General features: G+C 56.3%; 1 protein-coding gene across 2 annotated transcripts in view; it reads left to right on the top strand.

Moving 5' to 3' along the window:
- Positions 1-18,357, top strand: part of RPTOR (regulatory associated protein of MTOR complex 1) — a 353,659-nt gene that overhangs the window by 333,358 nt on the left and 1,944 nt on the right. For both annotated transcript variants that reach the window (XM_007462338.1, XM_007462339.1), the window contains 6 exons: positions 2,355-2,469; positions 4,101-4,225; positions 5,302-5,406; positions 15,171-15,277; positions 16,072-16,199; positions 17,928-18,014. In XM_007462338.1, the coding sequence (XP_007462400.1) occupies positions 2,355-2,469; positions 4,101-4,225; positions 5,302-5,406; positions 15,171-15,277; positions 16,072-16,199; positions 17,928-18,014 (667 nt within the window). The remainder of the gene's footprint in view (positions 1-2,354; positions 2,470-4,100; positions 4,226-5,301; positions 5,407-15,170; positions 15,278-16,071; positions 16,200-17,927; positions 18,015-18,357) is intronic.

Below are 18,357 nucleotides of genomic sequence, written 5' to 3'. Positions count from 1 at the left end.
GAGGGCTGCTGGGCCGTGGGTCCTCCTCATCTTGGCTGCAGCAGCCCCCTGGCACTGAAGCAGGGTGGGAGGGGGCAGCTGAGGGCCTCCACCCTGTGATCAGAACAGGGACAGAGTACTGGGCCCCTCACCACCCCCCAGAGACGAGCCTCTCTCCTCTCCCTCTCCCAGCAGTACAGCCCCCGCTGGCCCGGGAACCGACCCAGTCCCACAGCTGTGAGTGCACAGGGCATGGGCTGGTCTTTTGGCTCTGCCTGAGCCCTCATTGCTGGGCCAGCTTTGGGCGGTGGACTGACCCTGCCCGGGTACCGCACAGAGTGGATAAGCAGGCTCTTAACGCTTCTGTTGAATTATTGTCGTGACCTTGCCTTCCTGTCCTGTCAAATTCTCTTGATTATTACGGGTTACTTTTTAAAGTTGAGAGTGAGAACCCATGAGACCGTCCCTGCCTGCAAGCAGCCTGGAGTCGGGGTCTCGTCCCTGGCCCACCTGCCCAGGCCCAGCGCACTCCTTGGCCCACTGAGCACTTCCAGAAGCAGTGCTGTTTCGGAAGCACTTCGGCATGCGTTCACAGTGCTCTCCGTGAGATGCTCGGGTCACGTTTCATTAATGTGCGGTCACTTCTGCTAAAACTAATCTTGGTTGTTTGTAACTCGCCTCTATGAAAGCACTGTCACAGCTGGATGTAAAGCCTCTGGGGATGTGGAATTCAGAGTCTGCAGCTTTCTCCAGGAGAGAGTGAGCCGCCCAGCTTGATAGAAGCTCTCCGCATTATGGGGTCAAGGGCCTGTTTTCTTGGAAGCTGGTAGTTCTTTAGAACCCCAGGCCTATGGACGGGGACAGCAGAACAAATTGGTTTCCCTGTACCCACGGGCGCAACCTGGGAGCCAGTCCGCTGCGCGCAGTCGGACATCTGAAGGGAGTGAAATTAGAGCCAGCCACTCGAGAAACAACCAGGTTTTCCGGACAAAAAAGAAAAAAAGTATCACTGTAAATTAGGGTCAGGGGTTCTCTTTTCCAGTCTTTGTGGAAAAAAAGAGGTCTGCTTGTCAGACACACACCAAGAAGAACTGCTGAGCCGCTGAAAACCTTAGCAAGTGAGCTTGCTGACGGGAGCATCACTGCCGGTGGACGTGGGCAGGGAGGACAGGGCCGCTAGTGAGGCCACAGCCTCCTCCGCTACCTGCCGCGCTCAGAGCCCGGACTCCTCATGAAGTTGCAGTTTTATCTGAGACCAGTGGTGTGCTGGGAAGGCTGTGAACAGTAGAAGTACAGGAATCACGCCTGCGGGCCGAGCAAAGGCACCGGACAAGTCAGCGAGGCCCCGCGAAACGAGCTGGGAAAGTTAATGCTGCCTTTTCTATCCATGACCCCTCCGGCCACCCACCGTGACACCATGACTTTGCCATCATACATGGATCTCTGCATGTCTGCAGAACACCTGCAGTGACTCAGGACCTGGGTGTCCCCTCATCTTTCCTGGGTCAAATCATGCCCCTGTCCTGGGAAACCCATGGCTGTGGGGGAAGGCACCTCTGGGCAACAGTTAAACCCTCCGGGACCTGTTTGCCTGTTAGTTTAACCCTGTCTTGATTGTTGAGTGGTTTTCTGTGTTAGTTGTTTTAGCAAAGGGAGGCGGAAAAGGACTGAAATCGTGGGTGGCAGTAGCTCGCCCGGCCGGTGCCAGGTTCACGAAGCGTGAGCAGCTCCTCTGTGTCACCCAAGACTTGCGTCCAGCCACTGAGGAGGGGGTGACTCCGGGGCCTGAGTGTCATGAGGGCTGCTCACCCTCTACGACGTGCAGGGAAGAGGGGCCACCACGCCTGGCTCCTCTGCGTAAGCCTGTGTCATTCTCCAGAAATGTATGTGAACCTGTCGGATGCTCTTAGCAGTTTTATCCTCTCTTCGTTGTTCTTCTAAAGCTCCTTCAGGGCCACGAGGGTTTTTTCCCAAGTGGCTGTATTGGGGCCTGGTGAACAAATCCCCGTTCACATCCTTGGCTGGATTGCAGACAGCGATGGCCAGACCGAGGCTTCAGCCTTGGGTCTCAGTTACGAATCTCAACCTTACTGAGCTTTATTCCAGAATCTTTGGTGCTCTTTTCCTAAAACCTTAACCAGCGTGCACTGATCTGAGTATTGCTGACGGGTTGTCGCAATTATATATCGAATGCTAGCCATGTCCAAGCAGAGGCAGGGCCCTGCTGTCAGGAGCCCACCCCTGCGCTGTAACCCCTGCTTTCCTCTGGGCCCCTCCAGGTCCCCAAACATTAGGGACTGGTGTTGGCCTTGGTAAAATACATCATTGACATTTGCTGCAAATTGAGACCCATAGTCGTGTGTTTCCCTTGGCAGGTATCACAAGGCTGGACGACCAGATATTTCTGAACAGGAACCCTGGTGTCCCCTCCGTGGTCAAGTTTCACCCCTTTACGCCGTGTGTGGCCGTCGCTGACAAAGACAGCATCTGGTACGTGGGGCACTTGCAGGGCTGGCCTTTCAGCTGGAGAATAGGTAGACCCTGGGGGATGGGGGCAGGATGCGCCTGCACCCTCCTGGTGTGGAAACGCCTCAGCCTGGGCCTTTGGGCTGTTTCGGGCGGGGGGGGCTGGAAAACTTGCCGAGAGACGTCCCTCCTCCTGGTGTTGCCCGCGCCCTCCCAGGGTTGCACTTGGCCACGTTACCACAGGTGTTCCAGAGGCCTGAGCATGGTTATGTGTGGGCCGGGCCGGGAGCTTCTGGTACGAAGAGGGGGCCATTCCTGTGTAGTGAACAGAGACCGGTGCACAGGGGCTCATCAGGATCCCACAGTGACAGGACATGTGAGGAACCCACTCGTGTGCAAGGGCAGCAAGTGTGTGAAGGGAAAGTGTCAGTAACAAGACACCATGTTAATTCATAGTGACCATTGCCCTTATGTCACTGAGAAAGTGCTCACTTGATGGGAGAGAACTATGGACGCGATTCTTTTTATAGCTGATAAAATGGATATAATTCCTTTTTTTTTTTTTTTTTTTTTTTGGCTGTGTTGGGTCTTTATTGCTGCACGCGGGCTTTCTCTAGTTGCGGCAAGCGGGGGCTACTCTTTGTTGCGGTGCGCGGGCTGCTTCTCATTGCAGTGGCTTCCCTCATTGTGGAGCACGGGCTCTAGGCGCGTGGGCTTCAGTAGTTGTGGCACGTGGGCTCAGTAGTTGTGGCTCACAGGCTCTGAGCACAGGCTCAGTAGTTGTGGCACACGAGCTTAGTTGCTCTGCGGCATGTGGGATCTTCCCGGGCCAGGGATTAAACCCGTGTCCCCTACACTGGCAGGCGGATTCTCAACCACTGTGCCACCAGGGAAGCCCAAAATGGATAGAATTCTTACCTGTTTCTTATTCCTCTCCTTTCTTTATACATAACATAAAATTTACTGTCTTCTCCGTTTTTAAGTGTGCAGTCCAGTGGCATTAAGCACATTCACCTTGTTGTGGAGCCATCACCACTGTCCATCTCCAGGACTTTTTCATCACCCTAAACTGAAACTCTGTCCTCATGAAACACTGACTCCCCCTCCCCACTTCCCAGGCCCAGCACCCCACGCTCTACTTCCTGTCTCTATGAATTTGTCTATTCCAGGAACCTCATATAAGTGGAATCATCTAGTATTTGTCCTTTTTTTGACTGGATTATTTCACTTAACAAAGCAGGTGTCAGAACTTCCTTTCCTTTTAAGACAGAATAATAGTCCATGTGTATGGACCACATTTTGTTACATCCTTCATCCATTGATGAGCATTTGGGTTGCTTTCACCCTTTGGCTGTTGTGAGTGACACTGATATAACCTGGGTGCACAGTGTATACCCAGAGGTGGAATCCTGGCCAAATGGTAGTTCTGTGTTTAGTTATCTTGAAGAACCACTCTTGTTTCGCATGGCAGCTACACCATTTTACGTTCCCACGAGCAGGGCACAGCGTTCCAGTTTCTCCACATCCCTGACAACATTTGTCCCTTTCTGTGTTTTTGCTGGTGGCCGACCTGGTGGGTGTAAGGTGGTATTTCCTTGTGGCTTTTGTTTGTATTTCCCTGATCACTAGCCTTATTCCTCTCTTATTCCCTGAAGTTTTTGGGACTGGGAGAAAGGGGAGAAGCTGGATTATTTCCACAACGGAAACCCTCGGTACACGAGGGTCACGGCCATGGAGTATCTGAATGGCCAGGACTGCTCACTCCTGCTCACAGCCACAGGTGAGTGGGGTTTGTGTGGTGGGGACCTAAACCCCAATGCAGAGGTGGTGGGGGACAGATGCAAGATCCCAGCACGAATTGGCACAAAGCTTCCTATGACCTTGATTGTTTCTTCTGGCAAAGGGGACTAATCACTCCCAAGTGGAGGCCTCCACCATTAAAGGCACACCCATGGGGAGAGGTCCTGCTGGCAGCTCTCCCCAGGAAAATAAAGTCCAGCTCCGGCCCAAAGCCAGCCCCCTGGCAGACATCAGGCAGGGAGGGGGAGGACGAAAACCCAGAGTGGTGCTGGCAGCCAGTAGGGTCAGTTGGGGGTTTGAGGACAGGTCACACTGAGCCTCTCTGAGCGCCAAAGAGGAGGCAGAGAGGGTGATTCTCTGGGCGCAGAGACACAGCAGAGGAACCCAGGGCCCTTCAGGAGTCGGGTCCCAGTGGAGGTGCAGCACGAGGCTTGAGTTCTCCAGCAGGGAGGCTTCACTTCTCAGCAGAGATCAGGCAAGTGTTTCCCAGTGTGTCCCCAGATGACCTCATCCTCCCTCTGCAGCTTGAGGCAAGGTCATCCTTGAGGGCCTCGTGTGAAGGGCTAGTGAGGCCAGAGAGCAGGGTCCTGGGGGCAAGCAACACCAGGAGGAAGGAAGGAAGGACAGATGGACAGACAGCCAGGTGGTGGACCCACACACTCAGGCCCACCTGGCTGCCCATCTGCCGGGGCCTCTGCCCCATTCTGAGCCTGGAGAGGCAGGAGGAACAACCCGCCCATTTCCTGAGTCTCGTGTGGGGAGGTGGGGAGAGAGAGGCCCTGAGCACCATCCCCTTGAGACTGCCTCTTCTTGGCAGGTGATCCCCTGGGGGGTGGGGGGCAGGATCGGGGATGCTGAGGCGGAGGTACAGCCCTGAAGCCCAAGGTCAGGCCAGAACAGGCCTCACTCTGCCTCTGATCTGCCTCACCAGATGAGAGACCCATCTGTCCCTCGGGCTGGGCAGCCTTTGTCCTCTTGTGCCTCCGGGGGAGGGCCCTCCTACCCTTCCCAGAGCAGCCAGGCCTGCATTTGAATATCTTCTCTTGTCTCCCCAAGATGACGGTGCCATCAGAGTCTGGAAGAACTTTGCTGATTTGGAAAAGAATCCAGAAATGGTGACGGCCTGGCAGGGGCTCTCCGACATGCTGCCCACCACCCGAGGTGGGTGCTCCCTGGGGTCCTGCAGGCGCTCAGTCCACTCAGACTCCCCAAGTGATGACCCAGCCAGCCTCCTCCTTGGGAGACTCTGCTCGTGGGTGGAAGCCCTGCCGAGCTCTGACCAGCCCACAGCCCCCGTCCTTGCTGGAAGCTCATGTTGCTTGTGAGAGCATGGCCGCGGCAGGGCCTGGGGCTGCATTCTGTGCCTCTCGTGCCTGAGTTAATCACCTCTCAGTGATGAGCACACAGCAGGCGCCCCAGTTGTGTCTGGTCCTACGGGGGAGGCCAGTGCGCTGCCTGCCTGCCCTGGGCTGACAGAGGCGTGGCTGCAGCACCCACCGGCCACTGCTGTGCGTGCTGCCTGTCAGTGTGCATGGCTGCCCCATGCCCAGGGTGAGAGACACCAGTACCGCCTGCCGGTCTCTGGGTCCATTGTCAGGAGGTCTGCACCTCTCAGCCCCGCGCTCGCTGTTCACACAGCATTAATGCGGCCGTGGGTCTGGATTTCCAGAGACACCCTCAGCCGTAGCCACCCTCCAATGTAGTCGCAAAGCTGCTGCCAGATGGAGGCTGGAGCGGCTTGCTTTCGGCCCCTCTGCTGGCCTGGGGTCTTTGTGTGTCCTCGTGTGGCCGATCAGGTGCCTACATGGCTGCTTCTCTCCCCTCCGTCAGAGCACTTGTCCTAGGGAGACGCCGACCCCTGGGGGCACAGCTGGTTCCACAGCAGACACTTCCTTATGTGTTAATTTTTTAAATAGCCATGTTTTTACATTTTCTTCAGGAACAAAATGGTCATGCATACCCACCTCCACAGGACCCAACACAGCCGTTTTCTTGTTGCCCAGGCCCCTCTGGGCCCGGTCCTGGGCTAACATGGATGACAGCTGCCGTCACAGGTCCCTCTGTCTCCCTCTTGCCTTTTCCAACATTGGAGCAAAAGCCTGATCCCTGCCCTGCAGCGCCCCCACCTCCCACCCGCTCAGCCCCCAGCCCCACCTCAGGCCCGCCTCAGTGCTGCTGGCTGCGGCAGAGCAGGTGGCTGACGGCCTCCCCTTGGCTCTCAGGTGCTCACGCTCACAGGTTTGTTTCGCTGCGGGACATGCTGGACGAGTTGAATCGTGGTTTTCAGTCCTTAGCTTCCTGCCGCCGTCCAGCAGGACGGGACACGCCCCAGGCTCCCGCCGTTCCGCAGACCCCTGTGCAGGGAAGGCAGGGGCTGGTCGAGAGCAGGGTCAGCCTCCCGGCAGGGCCAGAGAATGAAAAAGTGGGGAGCCCACTGGCAGCCCAGTGGATACACTGTTGTCTAGTTTATTCCTCTTGCAGCGGCCTACCTACCTGCTGCCCCCAAATACCTGCCACCCCCAAATGATGTGTCTGTGGTTTTTTACCTGCGATGCCACTTGCCTTTGCTCTAGTGAAGGTGAGAGCAAGGGTGGACAGCATGCAGTTTGGGGCGGGGCGGGGGGTGGGGCGGAGAGTCTAGCTGGGAGGAAAGGAGGCTGAGGTGACAGCAGTACAGTCTCAGGGCTCCCCTGCACTTGTCTCCCCCAGACGTCACCTGTGTGTGGAGAGCTGCTCCTGGCCCAGGTGTGCACTGCAGCCCTAACTTGAGAGTGGTTCCACTGCTGTAGACATGTTTCCTACAGACTCCTTTCTGCTGGACCCTCTCCCTTTCCTGGGTTTCAGAAATCCCCCCAGGAGAGGCATTGTTGCTGAGGGGTCAGGAAGCTGGTGGGGGTCTTACCTCCAGGTCTTTATCAGCAGGTGGGGTGAGGGGGGCTTTGGGCAAGCACACAGCACTCCTCGGCTGCTAAGCCAGAGTTCGTTTGGTCTGTCCCCTGCCTTTTGACCAGGCAGCTGTGGGCTTAGCAAAAAGGAAGACGTTATTTCCTTGTTCTTTCAGGGGGATGGAAAGTGGAAGGGGTGGTGAGCCTGGGAGGCTGACTGCTCTAAAGGATCAAGACAGGAAGGGCTTGTGTGCTGCCGGGCCCAGAAGGGGCACACTGAGAACCGGGGAGCCTCTCCGGGCCCCACATCCTTCAGTCTCCACAGCTTCCCTCTGCAGCACGGGGATCGCAGCCCCAGCAGGGCTGGAGAGACCCCCGATTGTAATTTCTATTTCAGGAGCTCAAGCTCAGTAACCGAGGGGCAGGTCTGGTGGAGTTCTGACCCCTGTGCCAACTTCTCGTTGCCTTCTGCCCATCAGCACCTTGTTTCTTTTTCTTCACCCGCCTTGGCCTCTGACTTGACAGTTACAGAGCTGTGGGCTGGGACCCTGCGGGGAGAGCTAGCAGCTTCCACAGCAGTTGCTTGTCAGCGTCTGGGGGGACCCCCACAGCTTCAGAGTTCTGGCTGTGTTCCCCTGGGACCTTGTCGGCCAGAAGCAGCAGCCCCCGCTCCCTGCTCCAGATTACCGCCCACCCCCCCCAGGCACGTGAAGCTCCCTGTGCTCCGCAGTGAGGTCCTCCGCCTAGTCTCGGGTCCCAGGCAGCCACGAGCTGTGGCGGGGGAAAGAGGCACCCTTGGGGGCAGGGGGCTGCGGTCATCAGCTCCTCCACGCGCCTGTGACGGGGGATCCTGCACAGCTGTGCACCCCATGAGGCCTGGCCCACCGTGTCCTTCAGCTACAGAGGGCGTAGGGGGTCTCATTTGTGAATGCTGCTGTGTAGGGCACGTGGGAGGGAGGACTTGGCACTCCCTGAACAGTTAGAAAAGTCTGCCTGTGAGGTTCTCCTGCGCGCTCTCCAGCTCAGAATCTGCTCGCCAAGTCGCATCATGGCAGCTTGTTAGCAAAGATTTGATTCCATGGTTTGTGACTAAAGAGACTGTTTCTTGCAGGAGCCCTACCCCTGCTTTTCGGAAGTCATGTGAAATGTGCAGGGTCTCCGCATCATCTTAGCATGCCCCTGGCTCCCGTGTATACATGTGCACACAGGCATGGGCATGCATGTGCACACATGAACACGCTCCTGTGCATGCATGTGCAGTTAGCCTGGAGACACTCTGCTCATGGGGTACCCCGCTGTCAGGAGAACTGAAGTCAGTCTGGGTTCACGGCCACCCCCGGAACTGAGCGAGCCGTGTTCTGAAATAGAACCAGTGGTGGGACTGCCCGTCCTTGGGCCACGGCGCCCACAGACACCCAGATGGAAGCACACTTCCCACCCCCCAGAGGCCTCCTCACTGACTGCTGGGCCCCATGAATGAAGAGCTGTCCTCACTCTAAGGACCTAAACGGAAGTGTCTGCCCTCCTCCGGGCGTGGCCAGTGAGTCAGCTCCTGCTGGTTGGGCTGCACGAACTGTGTGCGCATCCGGCCACTAACCTCCACTCACTGGAAGTGCCCACGCCATGTCGGGTCACGTTTCCCCCAAGTCATAGCGCTTCCAATTTCCTGTCTAGAAAGAGAGTCTTTTTAGCCAAAAACCCTGATAATTGGGTTTTCATGTTCATAGGTACATTTGGCCCTTTTTTTCCACTGCAGCCGTGGCCTGGGCCACCGTCTGCCCCTCCCTCCTGTTTCCTTCTTGGGTGCTCCCCTGACTGTTTGTGGTTTGTTTGATTTTGGCTGATTTGACTCTGGCTGGCCTGCTTTCCCTTGCATCAAGCCCATAATCCCTGTTTCCTCGCAGGTCTGGCCCGAAAGGTCTCAATCTTTCTTGACCGCAGTAAGCAGGGAGGTGAGTGCCTTCTCCCTTATCTGTGAGTGCCAGGGGTGGGAGCCGACTCCTCTGCTTTGCCTGAGGATGCTCGCTAGCCCGCTGTGCTCTTCAGGCAGCAGAGGATCAGGGCTGTGGTTTTTCTTATTCGTTCCATCCGCACAGTCTCCTCCAGTACAAAAAAATCATCACCAGCTGAGCACTCAGATCTCATGGGATGAATGAGGTTGGCTGTGTGAGGCTCTGGGAAGAAATCTTAACGAACACTGTAGACAGGACTCTCCCTGGGAGCCGAGGCCTCATGGTCACACCTCCCAGCCTCCTTGGTGGCCTCACTCACTCTTGGGCTGGCTCAAGGACAATTCAGTTCTCTGCTCCAGGCCACCTTCACAACAGCCTGGGAATGGAAAACAGTCCAGATCCAAGCCTGCTGGAGTGAGGATGGCACAGATCTGCAGGCTTACAGGGAGGAAGCATATCTCACGATTCCATTAGGACAGAAAAGTTGTTCCAGATTGAGATTTGTGTTCCCACCAAATTTTTCAAAAAAGAATCTTTTTCAGAATTTAATGCAAAGTCTCTTAAAGCATCTGTTTCCATCTGAAAATCCATGTATAAGTTTGATAGTTACTAAAACACCTATATGCAACTGACTGTGGATACACATGGTAACACTGGGTCAGCAAACCCATATGCCTGCTCAAAACGAGCCCTTTTCTCTCCTAAGCTCACTAGTCAGGTAAATTGTATAGAGATGGAGCCTTATGAATCCAGGCAGCAGATAGAATTCTTGACCTTTAATTTGAGTTTAGAGTATGACCAGCCTTCTGGTGAACTTTCTGTTCTGGTCTGTCTTTAGTCGCTCCCTAAACAAGTGTTCCCTGCAGGAAGGCATATGTGGCTACGGGTCTGACGGGGTCCCTCGTGCCTTCAGAACTGGAGTGGGTAGAGAAGCAGGTCCCAGGAGGCTGAGAACAAGATGTCCTTACAGATGTACAAACTCACAGTTTTGTATTTTACAAAGGACTCTTTTAGTAAAAAGTTCAAAAGGAAGGAAAAAGAGAAAAGAGAAAACCCGAGACTGACTCAATCTTCACTCCTTTGCTTCCCGCCAGCAGTGATGGTGGTGGTTGTAACAGGAAGGATTTCTCTCAGAAAGAGCCTCCTGGGTTCTCAGAGGAATGACAGGGTCACTTGCCCTGAAATCCTGAAGAGGAGCCAGGGAACACCTTTCACGGTCAGGACCTGGGGCGGCCGGAGGAGGGCAGCCCTGTCCCCTGGTTGTCAGCTGCCCAGGGGGCAGCAGCCACCCCAGAGGGCAGGGAACAGATCGTCCAGCACCGGTGTGTGTGTGAACTGGATGTAAACCTTGGGCCTTGGGTCAGCTGTTAGTATTCGTTGCCTGGAGCAGCTGGGCAGCAAGCAGGGCGCCGACCGCAGAGCACAGGGTGGCTGGCGGGGGGAGTCACGGCTGCCCTCCCCTCCCAGCCTCACTCCTCCTCCGGGGTCACAGGCACATCCAGAGTCTAAAATTAGCAGGACCTGGTGAGCAGGAAGCCCTCTCAGTGCAGGAGGCAGGACGCGGGGCCGGGTGGCAGCCCCCGTGGGCCCACGCAGGACGGGGCACTGGCCTGCGGGGAACGACGGCTCCCTCCTCTCCCAGGAGGCGTGTGCCCCACCCTGTCTCCTCTGACCCTAAGCAGCTGCCACGTGTTCTGGTCCATCTCCCAGGTGAGAAATGGAAGTTTAAGTGAAATCATTTGCTCCCAAGGAGCCCAGTTTTCTGTTGCCAGCTCTGTCCTGTGTCTCTGAACCTGCCGGCTGTCCAGGAGGTGTTCATGGGCCCTGAGGGAGGCCTGATCCCATGGGGAGGCACTGTGTCTGCATCCCTGGGGAGGGAATGGAGGTCGCCATCCCACAGGTCTGAGGTTCTCACAGGTGCCTGGTTGGGCAGGGGTTGGCTCCTCCTCCTCGGAGTTCCAGAACCATAGCTCCTAAGGGCGTTTCAGGTTGGGGCTGATGGGTCCTTAGGGATCAGGTCTACATGACATGTCCTCAGAGGTCAGATCCCCATGTTGGGTTCTCAGAGGTCCGTTCCAGACAACAGGGTCCTTAGAGGTCTGGACTGGCCTCTGAGCCTGGAAGGCTGATCATGGACATCACAGGGACCCAAGCCTCTGAAACAACGTGTTTCTTCTTTTCACTGTCTGCCGGGCCTAGGGTTCTGTCTGGTCCCTGACTTACACGTTCCAGCTTCCTAGTCTACAGCCATCCCTGTGCCATACGTCTATATTTTAATGAAGAAATTCCCTCTTTGGCCAGCTTTTGGATGGGAACATGTGAGCAGGGCTCATATCTAGGATAAAGTCAAACGGGAATCTCTGCATCCTGGTGCGGGCCGCCCACCACCCCTGGCCCCAGGCAGTGAGATGGATGGACCATGATCTCAGGCACTCAGGGTGCTGGAGTTCGCCCAGTGGGGGAGAGGCTGCAGCACGCGCGGAGCCTCCATCAGTCGAGCACTCTCCGTGTCGAGGCGGCAGCGTCGACAGGGAGGAGGGGCCCTCCTGGGGGGAGCCCAGAGCAGCCTGCCTGCTCCCAAAGAAAAAAAAGGCCAAGGAGGCCCAGGGGAGGGAGGAGGGGCACAGGCTCTCCCCACAGCTGTCACTTTTCTGGGGATGGGGAAGGAGGAGACACTGCTGAGGCCGTGCTCCCCAGGAGCGAAGTGATTGGAATCTTCACTCTGGTTCAGAGTCACAATGATCCTGTCTTATGAGTTTTACTTAAATCATAGCCATCAATTTTGTTCCTTGTGCTCAACATGTCAAGGAAGAGTGTCACCCTTTTTATCATCTTTTACCAACTCGTGATGAATCAGATCATCTCTCCTCCACTGTGTCTGGAGGTCGAGACACAGGCTTGGTTGGGAAAGGTCTCGAGTGAGAAGGCCAGTGGTTGTGTTCTGTTCTGGGCAGGAGGACGGGCCAGGACCCCAGACCTACAGGAGAATGAGGTGGGGGTCGGCAGGCGCAGGAGGTCGGTCAGGGTGCAAGCAGACTGTTGTTTTTATCCCAGCAGTTTTCACGTTGATCTGAGACTCTTCCACGGATAGGAGCTCACTGTCTTAGGTGACACAGCTTCCGCAAACAGTCTGGTAGAGCTAAGGAAGCAGCCTCGCCCAGATTTGTCTGTATACATAGGACGCCTGCCTCCCCGGCGTGTACAGGACTTGGGAAGACCTTAGGAAACACGTTTCTTGTCTCTGCTGGCTTCACCATGCTTTACAACTGGTTTAAACCAGAATTTGGTCCGCATCAGAGAATCTAGATTTAAAACAGGACTCAGAGCTCACGTGATCCACGTCCCCAGGTCCTCTGGGCACACCTTCCAGAGCCTCCAGTGCAGATGGAGACACTGGGGCCCTGTGTGGGAGCTGTGTCTCCCCAATTTCACGTGGTGGAGTCCTCGGCCCCAGCGCTCAAGAGGGTGACTGTATTTGAGAGAAGGATTCAGTTGAAATGAGGTCACTTGGGTAGGCACTAATGCAGGGCAGGCCCCCACTGGCTCTGAATCCACCATGAAGGAGACTCAGTGAGAAGGAAGCCACCACCACTTCATTTGGAGGCCAGGTCGGGCTTCTTACCCCATTGGGAGTGGCCGCGGCCTCCTCTCTGCTTCCTGCATGGGCGTGGGGCTGAGACCCCCCCTCCCTGTCCTTCTGTGGTCCCCCCAGACCCTCCCCAGCTTGTTCCCGTGACCCCAGAGCATCCCAGATGTCACCTGGCCACATGCTCTCATCGGAGGACCACTCCTTAATTACACAGCTCCTGAAAGCCCCACAGGGCTGACACAGAGCTCCAAGTACAGTTAAGGATGCCCGAGAACACAGGCCACCCCATCAGTGGTCCATGGACACAGGAGTCTGTGAGCCTCTGCAGTGACCTGGTGCCCCAAGTCAGGTCGTGGGTGGGCGCGTCCTCTGTGATTCATTCACATCATATACACCGGGCACATGGTGAGGGGAAGCAAGTGGTGTGGTGTCAGGCTCTGCTTGTGGGCTGACTGGTCACAGTGTGACTGGGCTGTCCCGGACAGAAGTGGGGGCCACATGCCCTGCCCTCTCCCCTGCCAGTTCTGATCGTGGTGACAGGTGAGAGGCCTCGCCTGCAGCCTTGTCACCAGTAGGTGCCTTTCTGGCACATTAGGGTGTATTCTCCTGCCTGGGTTCAGGGGCGTTGCGGTGGGGAGACTGCATTCTAAAAGGTGAAACAAAGGCTCGTCCATTTGTTGTGTGGAGCTGACATTCTGCAGGGTAGACATGGCAGCCACCAGCGAAACAGGGAGGACGGGAGGGGGTGTGTCAGATGACACATCTGGCACAGGTAGAAGACGGAACAGAGTGAGTCGTAGCCTCACATGGTCGAGGAGGTGAATGAGCACGATTTGGAGGGGCTGCATGGATGTCAGGAGAGGGGCGTTCCAGGCACAGGTCCCACTGTCAGTTAAGAGGACCAGCCTGGTCACTTTTGGAGCTCGAAGCTTGCAGGGGCCAGCGCAGAATGGGAGGCCATTGGGGGTCTCTGGAGTGAGGGTTGAGGGGCTCAGATCCAAGCAGGAACCTGAAGTGACACATACAGATGAGAGTCTGGAGTTCGGGAGAGAGATCGGGCACTTGGAGGGAACTGCATAGCCTGAAAGGGGCATATCAGAAAAGAACAAGTGAAGGTCACATTGTCCAACTCAGGAAGTCAGGAGAAAAATGGGCACCCACAGAGAGAAGGGGAAACCACAGAGGCAACAGGAGCTGCTGCCACAAAAAGCAGAGACAAATGTATAAAAAAGCATGATGACTTCACTTCAGACTTCAGTATGACCAAAAGAAGACATAAACAAAGTTATATTGTCAGTGACAGAATAGGAGAGGATATTTGCAATATATGAGTTAAACCATCAGTGTCAGAATGTATATTAAAACACACAGGCTGCACACACCAACATCGACCAGGATTTGGGGAAATCACACCTTGTGTCCATTTCTGATGAGACTGCAGACCAGCATCCACTCTGGGAGTGAAACGGCCTCGCCTGGGGAGGTGGGACGCACAGGGATATGTCCCCTTCCCGGTGCTACCACTTCCTTGTGCAAGGGCATGTGGAAACGTCAGTGTGGCGTGGTTTACAGGCAGGGAATCGTGGAAGTGACGGGCTCATTCTCCAAAGGCGTGTTACCCAGCAGTTCAGTACTAGTTAACCAGATCTGCATCCGTTGGGTTGGATAAACCCTCAAAACTTAACCTTACTGGAAAAACACAAATTGCTAGAAAATATACCCCCGTTTGAAATTGGCGACGTTTTTGAAATGTGGGAGATGTGGTTCATAGTTTTGGACATGTGCCCCTGCAGGGGAGTGCACAGGGGCCAGCCTGGGAGGGCGCCCAAGGCCTGTGGGTGATTTGTCTGGGGACAGGACAGGCAAGTGAGGCTTTCACTGTCTTAAATTTCACTTCAAGAACAAAAAAAAGAGCAAAAATGATAAGATATTAGCAGCTCTTAGATCTGGGTGGTGGGTACAGGGGTTTCTGTTGTGTTTTTTCTGTATGTTTGAAATATTATTATTAAACATCTTAAATCTTATTTTATAGTCCCTCCTGTGAGGTCAGTGCTGCCCTTAGGGATGCTGAAGGCATTTGCCCCCCGCCCAGTCCAGTGTGGGGAAGGGCAGTCCTCGATTCATTCACCACTGACCGTCTGTGGTCAGCCCCCTGCCTCCGTGAGGGGCAGCTGCAAAGCTGTTCACCCCCAGGGGACTGCGGGACCCAGGAGACTCACATCTCTGTGCCTCTGACACCCATTCTAAAGTCTCCGGACCTGCCGGTCATGCCCAGGTGTCCTGGAAGGTGGGCATATTGGACAAATGGTCCTAAGATCCTGCTGTCTCTCTGGCAGATGCCTGGGTACAGCAGAGATATAGAGAAGGCTCTGAATTGTCACCCCGATCTCAAGCTTGCATGAGGTTGGGGACCCACCCTATGGGTTGGCACCGACTGCTTGAGCTATTGCCCAGAACAGGCTCCCTCGGTGACACCGGTGCCCGTCTGTGTCTCTCCAGGAGCTGGGATGGTGGTGGACTGGGAACAGGAGACCGGCCTCCTCATGAGCTCGGGAGATGTGCGTATCGTCCGGATCTGGGACACGGATCGTGAGATGAAGGTGCAGGTAAGCACACCGTCCCTCATGGGGCCTCCCTGGGGGTGAGGCGGACCAGTGGGTGCAGACCCTGCCGTCCTCCCCAGCTCCGATTGCCCTCGAGGTCGAGGGCTGAGAATGAGGGTCCTCGAGCACCCCCACCCCACCCCGCCTCAAGTACTCTGAGCAGGTGGTGTCTGTGGTGTCTCCCACCTTTTAAAGGGATACGATGATTCGGTTTCCATCCGTGTTGGATTTCTTCCTTGTGTGTGCCTGAGAGCAGCAAAACCTTTTCTGATTGGAAAAGCGCTTTTCCCCGTCTGGGGGCCCGTTTCCTGTCTCCTGCTCTTTCCTGCCGTGCATTCATCACGCCTCCTTCCCTTCTCCAGCGTTTACAGCTGCCAGGAGGAGAGGCGAGGAGATGGTTTATGGGCGGCAGGACTCCCCCTAGACCCTTCCCTGAACTAATTAGGAGTTTTAAGAGGGAGCCGACAATGATTCCTCCTGCCGATATATGCTTCGTCTTCCTTCTTAGGAGAGAGGGAGACTTTGGAAAGTTTAATGGGCGCAGAGGTGTTTGCGGCCCTGCCCTCCTGGCTGCGGGCCTCGGGTGCCCGGGCTGTCACTCAAGCAGATGGAGCCTGACTCCCTCTGGGGCCCAGCTCCTCAGGCCTTGACAGCTTCCCCGGTGGAGACAAAGATAGCAGCTCCACGCCAGGGTGACGAACGCACCCACGGTGGCTGTAAAAGGGATCCAGCAGCTAGTGGGGGTGGGGTGGGGGGCCTGATGCCAGGGTGCCTCACGGGGTCTGTGTCGGCCCTAGGACATCCCCACAGGTGCCGACAGCTGCGTGACGAGCCTGTCCTGCGACTCCCACCGCTCCCTCATCGTGGCTGGGCTCGGCGACGGCTCCATCCGCGTCTACGACAGGAGGATGGCGCTCAGCGAATGGTAATTGGGCCACGCCTTCCCCTCCCTCTGCCAGACAGAGCCAGCCCCCAGAGCCAGCTGGGCACTCCCCCCAGAGCCACATCCCCCAGCGTGTGGAGGAGCACGGCTTCCCACCAGTGGTGGATGGGCTGTTTGGAACACAGGTTTGGGGGTCGGGGGATCCCAGCAAGGCGCTGCCCTCCTGGGCTCCATTCCCACCTGAACATAGAGAAGGCTACCACCTCCCGGGTTGAACTCAAGAATAGCCAAGAAGATGGCGTCAGGGACACGTGGGTGCTGTGCAGCGCTGGGCCACATGCATTGTCGTGGCTTTTCTGGGCACTGCCCCTCAGCCCTGGGCTGAGGCCCAGGTGGGGCCCAGCACCGTGCCCTGTGTGGGCCGGTGAGCATGGAGGTCCAGACACCAGTCACACACGGATGGTAAATGGCAGAGCAACGCTGGAACCCAGGCCCAGCCGTCGCGGGCTCCCGGGTGATGTTTACTGAACACCCACCTTGTCCCTGAAAACAGGCCTGGCTTTTGAATGGGAAGCAGCAGGTGGGCCCATGTGCAGCCACAGGAGCTAAAGGAGCCCTCGTGGGAGGGGACAAGGGGACAGGACTGAGCTGGGCCTGAGAGCAGGCGAGCACCACCAGTGACCCCAGCCAGAAGAGAGTGCAGCTGTGAGGGTGCAGGGCCGGGAGTAGTCGGGGGAGTCAGTGCAGGACCCAGGCAGGCAGCAGAGGCGTCAGCCAGACTGGCGGGAATTTGGTCCTGAGGCTTGGATGGCGAGTGGGCCCAGGCAGCCCCTGGCTTGCATGTTCCCTGCGGGTCTCTATGGGAGGGTGCCCACTGAAAACCCACACTACCCACCAAAAGCAGCCATCGTGGAGGTGGGGGAGCAGGGTTTCTTTTTGGGGTGATGAAAATGTTCTAAAATTAGATGTGTGATGGGCGCATAGCTGTAAGAATGTGCGAAAGTCACTGAATATGTGCTTTTAAAGGGAGAGTCTTACGGTATGTGAATCAAATCTCAGTCAAACTGTTATTTTAAGAAGCCTCTCTAGGCAGGCAGTTAACTGGCAAACCGACCCAAGAAGACCTGAGGGTCACAGAACGGCCATGAGGGAGGGGCTGGGGTCTCCAGAGCCCCCTCTTTGGCCCAAGGTCTGAGGACAGAGATGTGGGGTCTCCTGTGCATCCCCAGGCACCGAGACTTATGTGTGCTGGGTGTGACCTGTGTCCTGGATGCCTTCCCAGGTGTCACACTCTGCCCCCACCTCCCCAGCACGTGCATCCCCAGTCCCGTACTCCCTGTCAAGGACCCTCACCAGGCCTCCAGGAAAGCCCCTGTGTCCCTCCATTTCGACAGCCTTAGAGTCTGGGGTTCTCGGTCTTGACCCTCAAACCCACAGGGAGATGCCAGTGTGAAGTCCTGGTAGGGGGGCTGGCGGTGCCCAGGCCCCGGGAGGGCATGACAGCCACCCTGCCTCCGGAGGTCCCAGCGTGGCCCAAGGTGTTCGGAAGACCCCCAGGGAGGGGCGTACCTAGGGGGTTCAGTCACTCTCAGTGAACACAAGAGGGTGAGGGCAGACCTTGCAGCACCGGAGGACCCCAGACGCTTTCAATAAATGCTCTGTTCCCTCTGCTCAAAACGAAGTCCACCCTGCCTCCCATCCTGATGCCTCGGAGCATCAGGGACACCCACAGTTGTCACCAGGCCCTGACCCCACCTTCCTCCCCTCCAGCCGCGTCATGACATACCGGGAGCACACGGCCTGGGTGGTGAAGGCCTACCTCCAGAAGCACCCTGAGGGCCACATCATGAGCGTCAGGTAATGAGCATGGAATATTCATGAGACATTTTGCTGTAAAAACATTATTTTCCCTCCATCTAAAATATGTCCTTGGTATTTAAACAGCTGGGAAAATGATGGCATTTCAGGGTAGTAATTAACTTCTGCTCTGGGACTGGCCAGAAAGGTCAGAGCCAGCACAAGGGTGGGGACAGCAGGTCCTCCCACTGGAGAACTTTGCCTGTGGGTGACTTGCAGCGGCAGGGGACGGGGTGGCAAGGCGGCTGGGCAAAGCCTCCCCGCAACAGCGGCATCTGCCTGGCGTGTGCCAGTATCACTGTGCAGATCCGTTGTCTGTCCATAAATCCATTCCTGCGGCCCG

The sequence above is a fragment of the Lipotes vexillifer genome, unplaced genomic scaffold (genome assembly GCF_000442215.2).
Source record: "Lipotes vexillifer unplaced genomic scaffold, Lipotes_vexillifer_v1.1 scaffold1691, whole genome shotgun sequence".
Lineage (NCBI taxonomy): Eukaryota > Metazoa > Chordata > Mammalia > Artiodactyla > Lipotidae > Lipotes > Lipotes vexillifer.
Note: the sequence above shows the minus strand (reverse complement) of the source record. Positions and strands in the feature narration are given on the sequence as shown.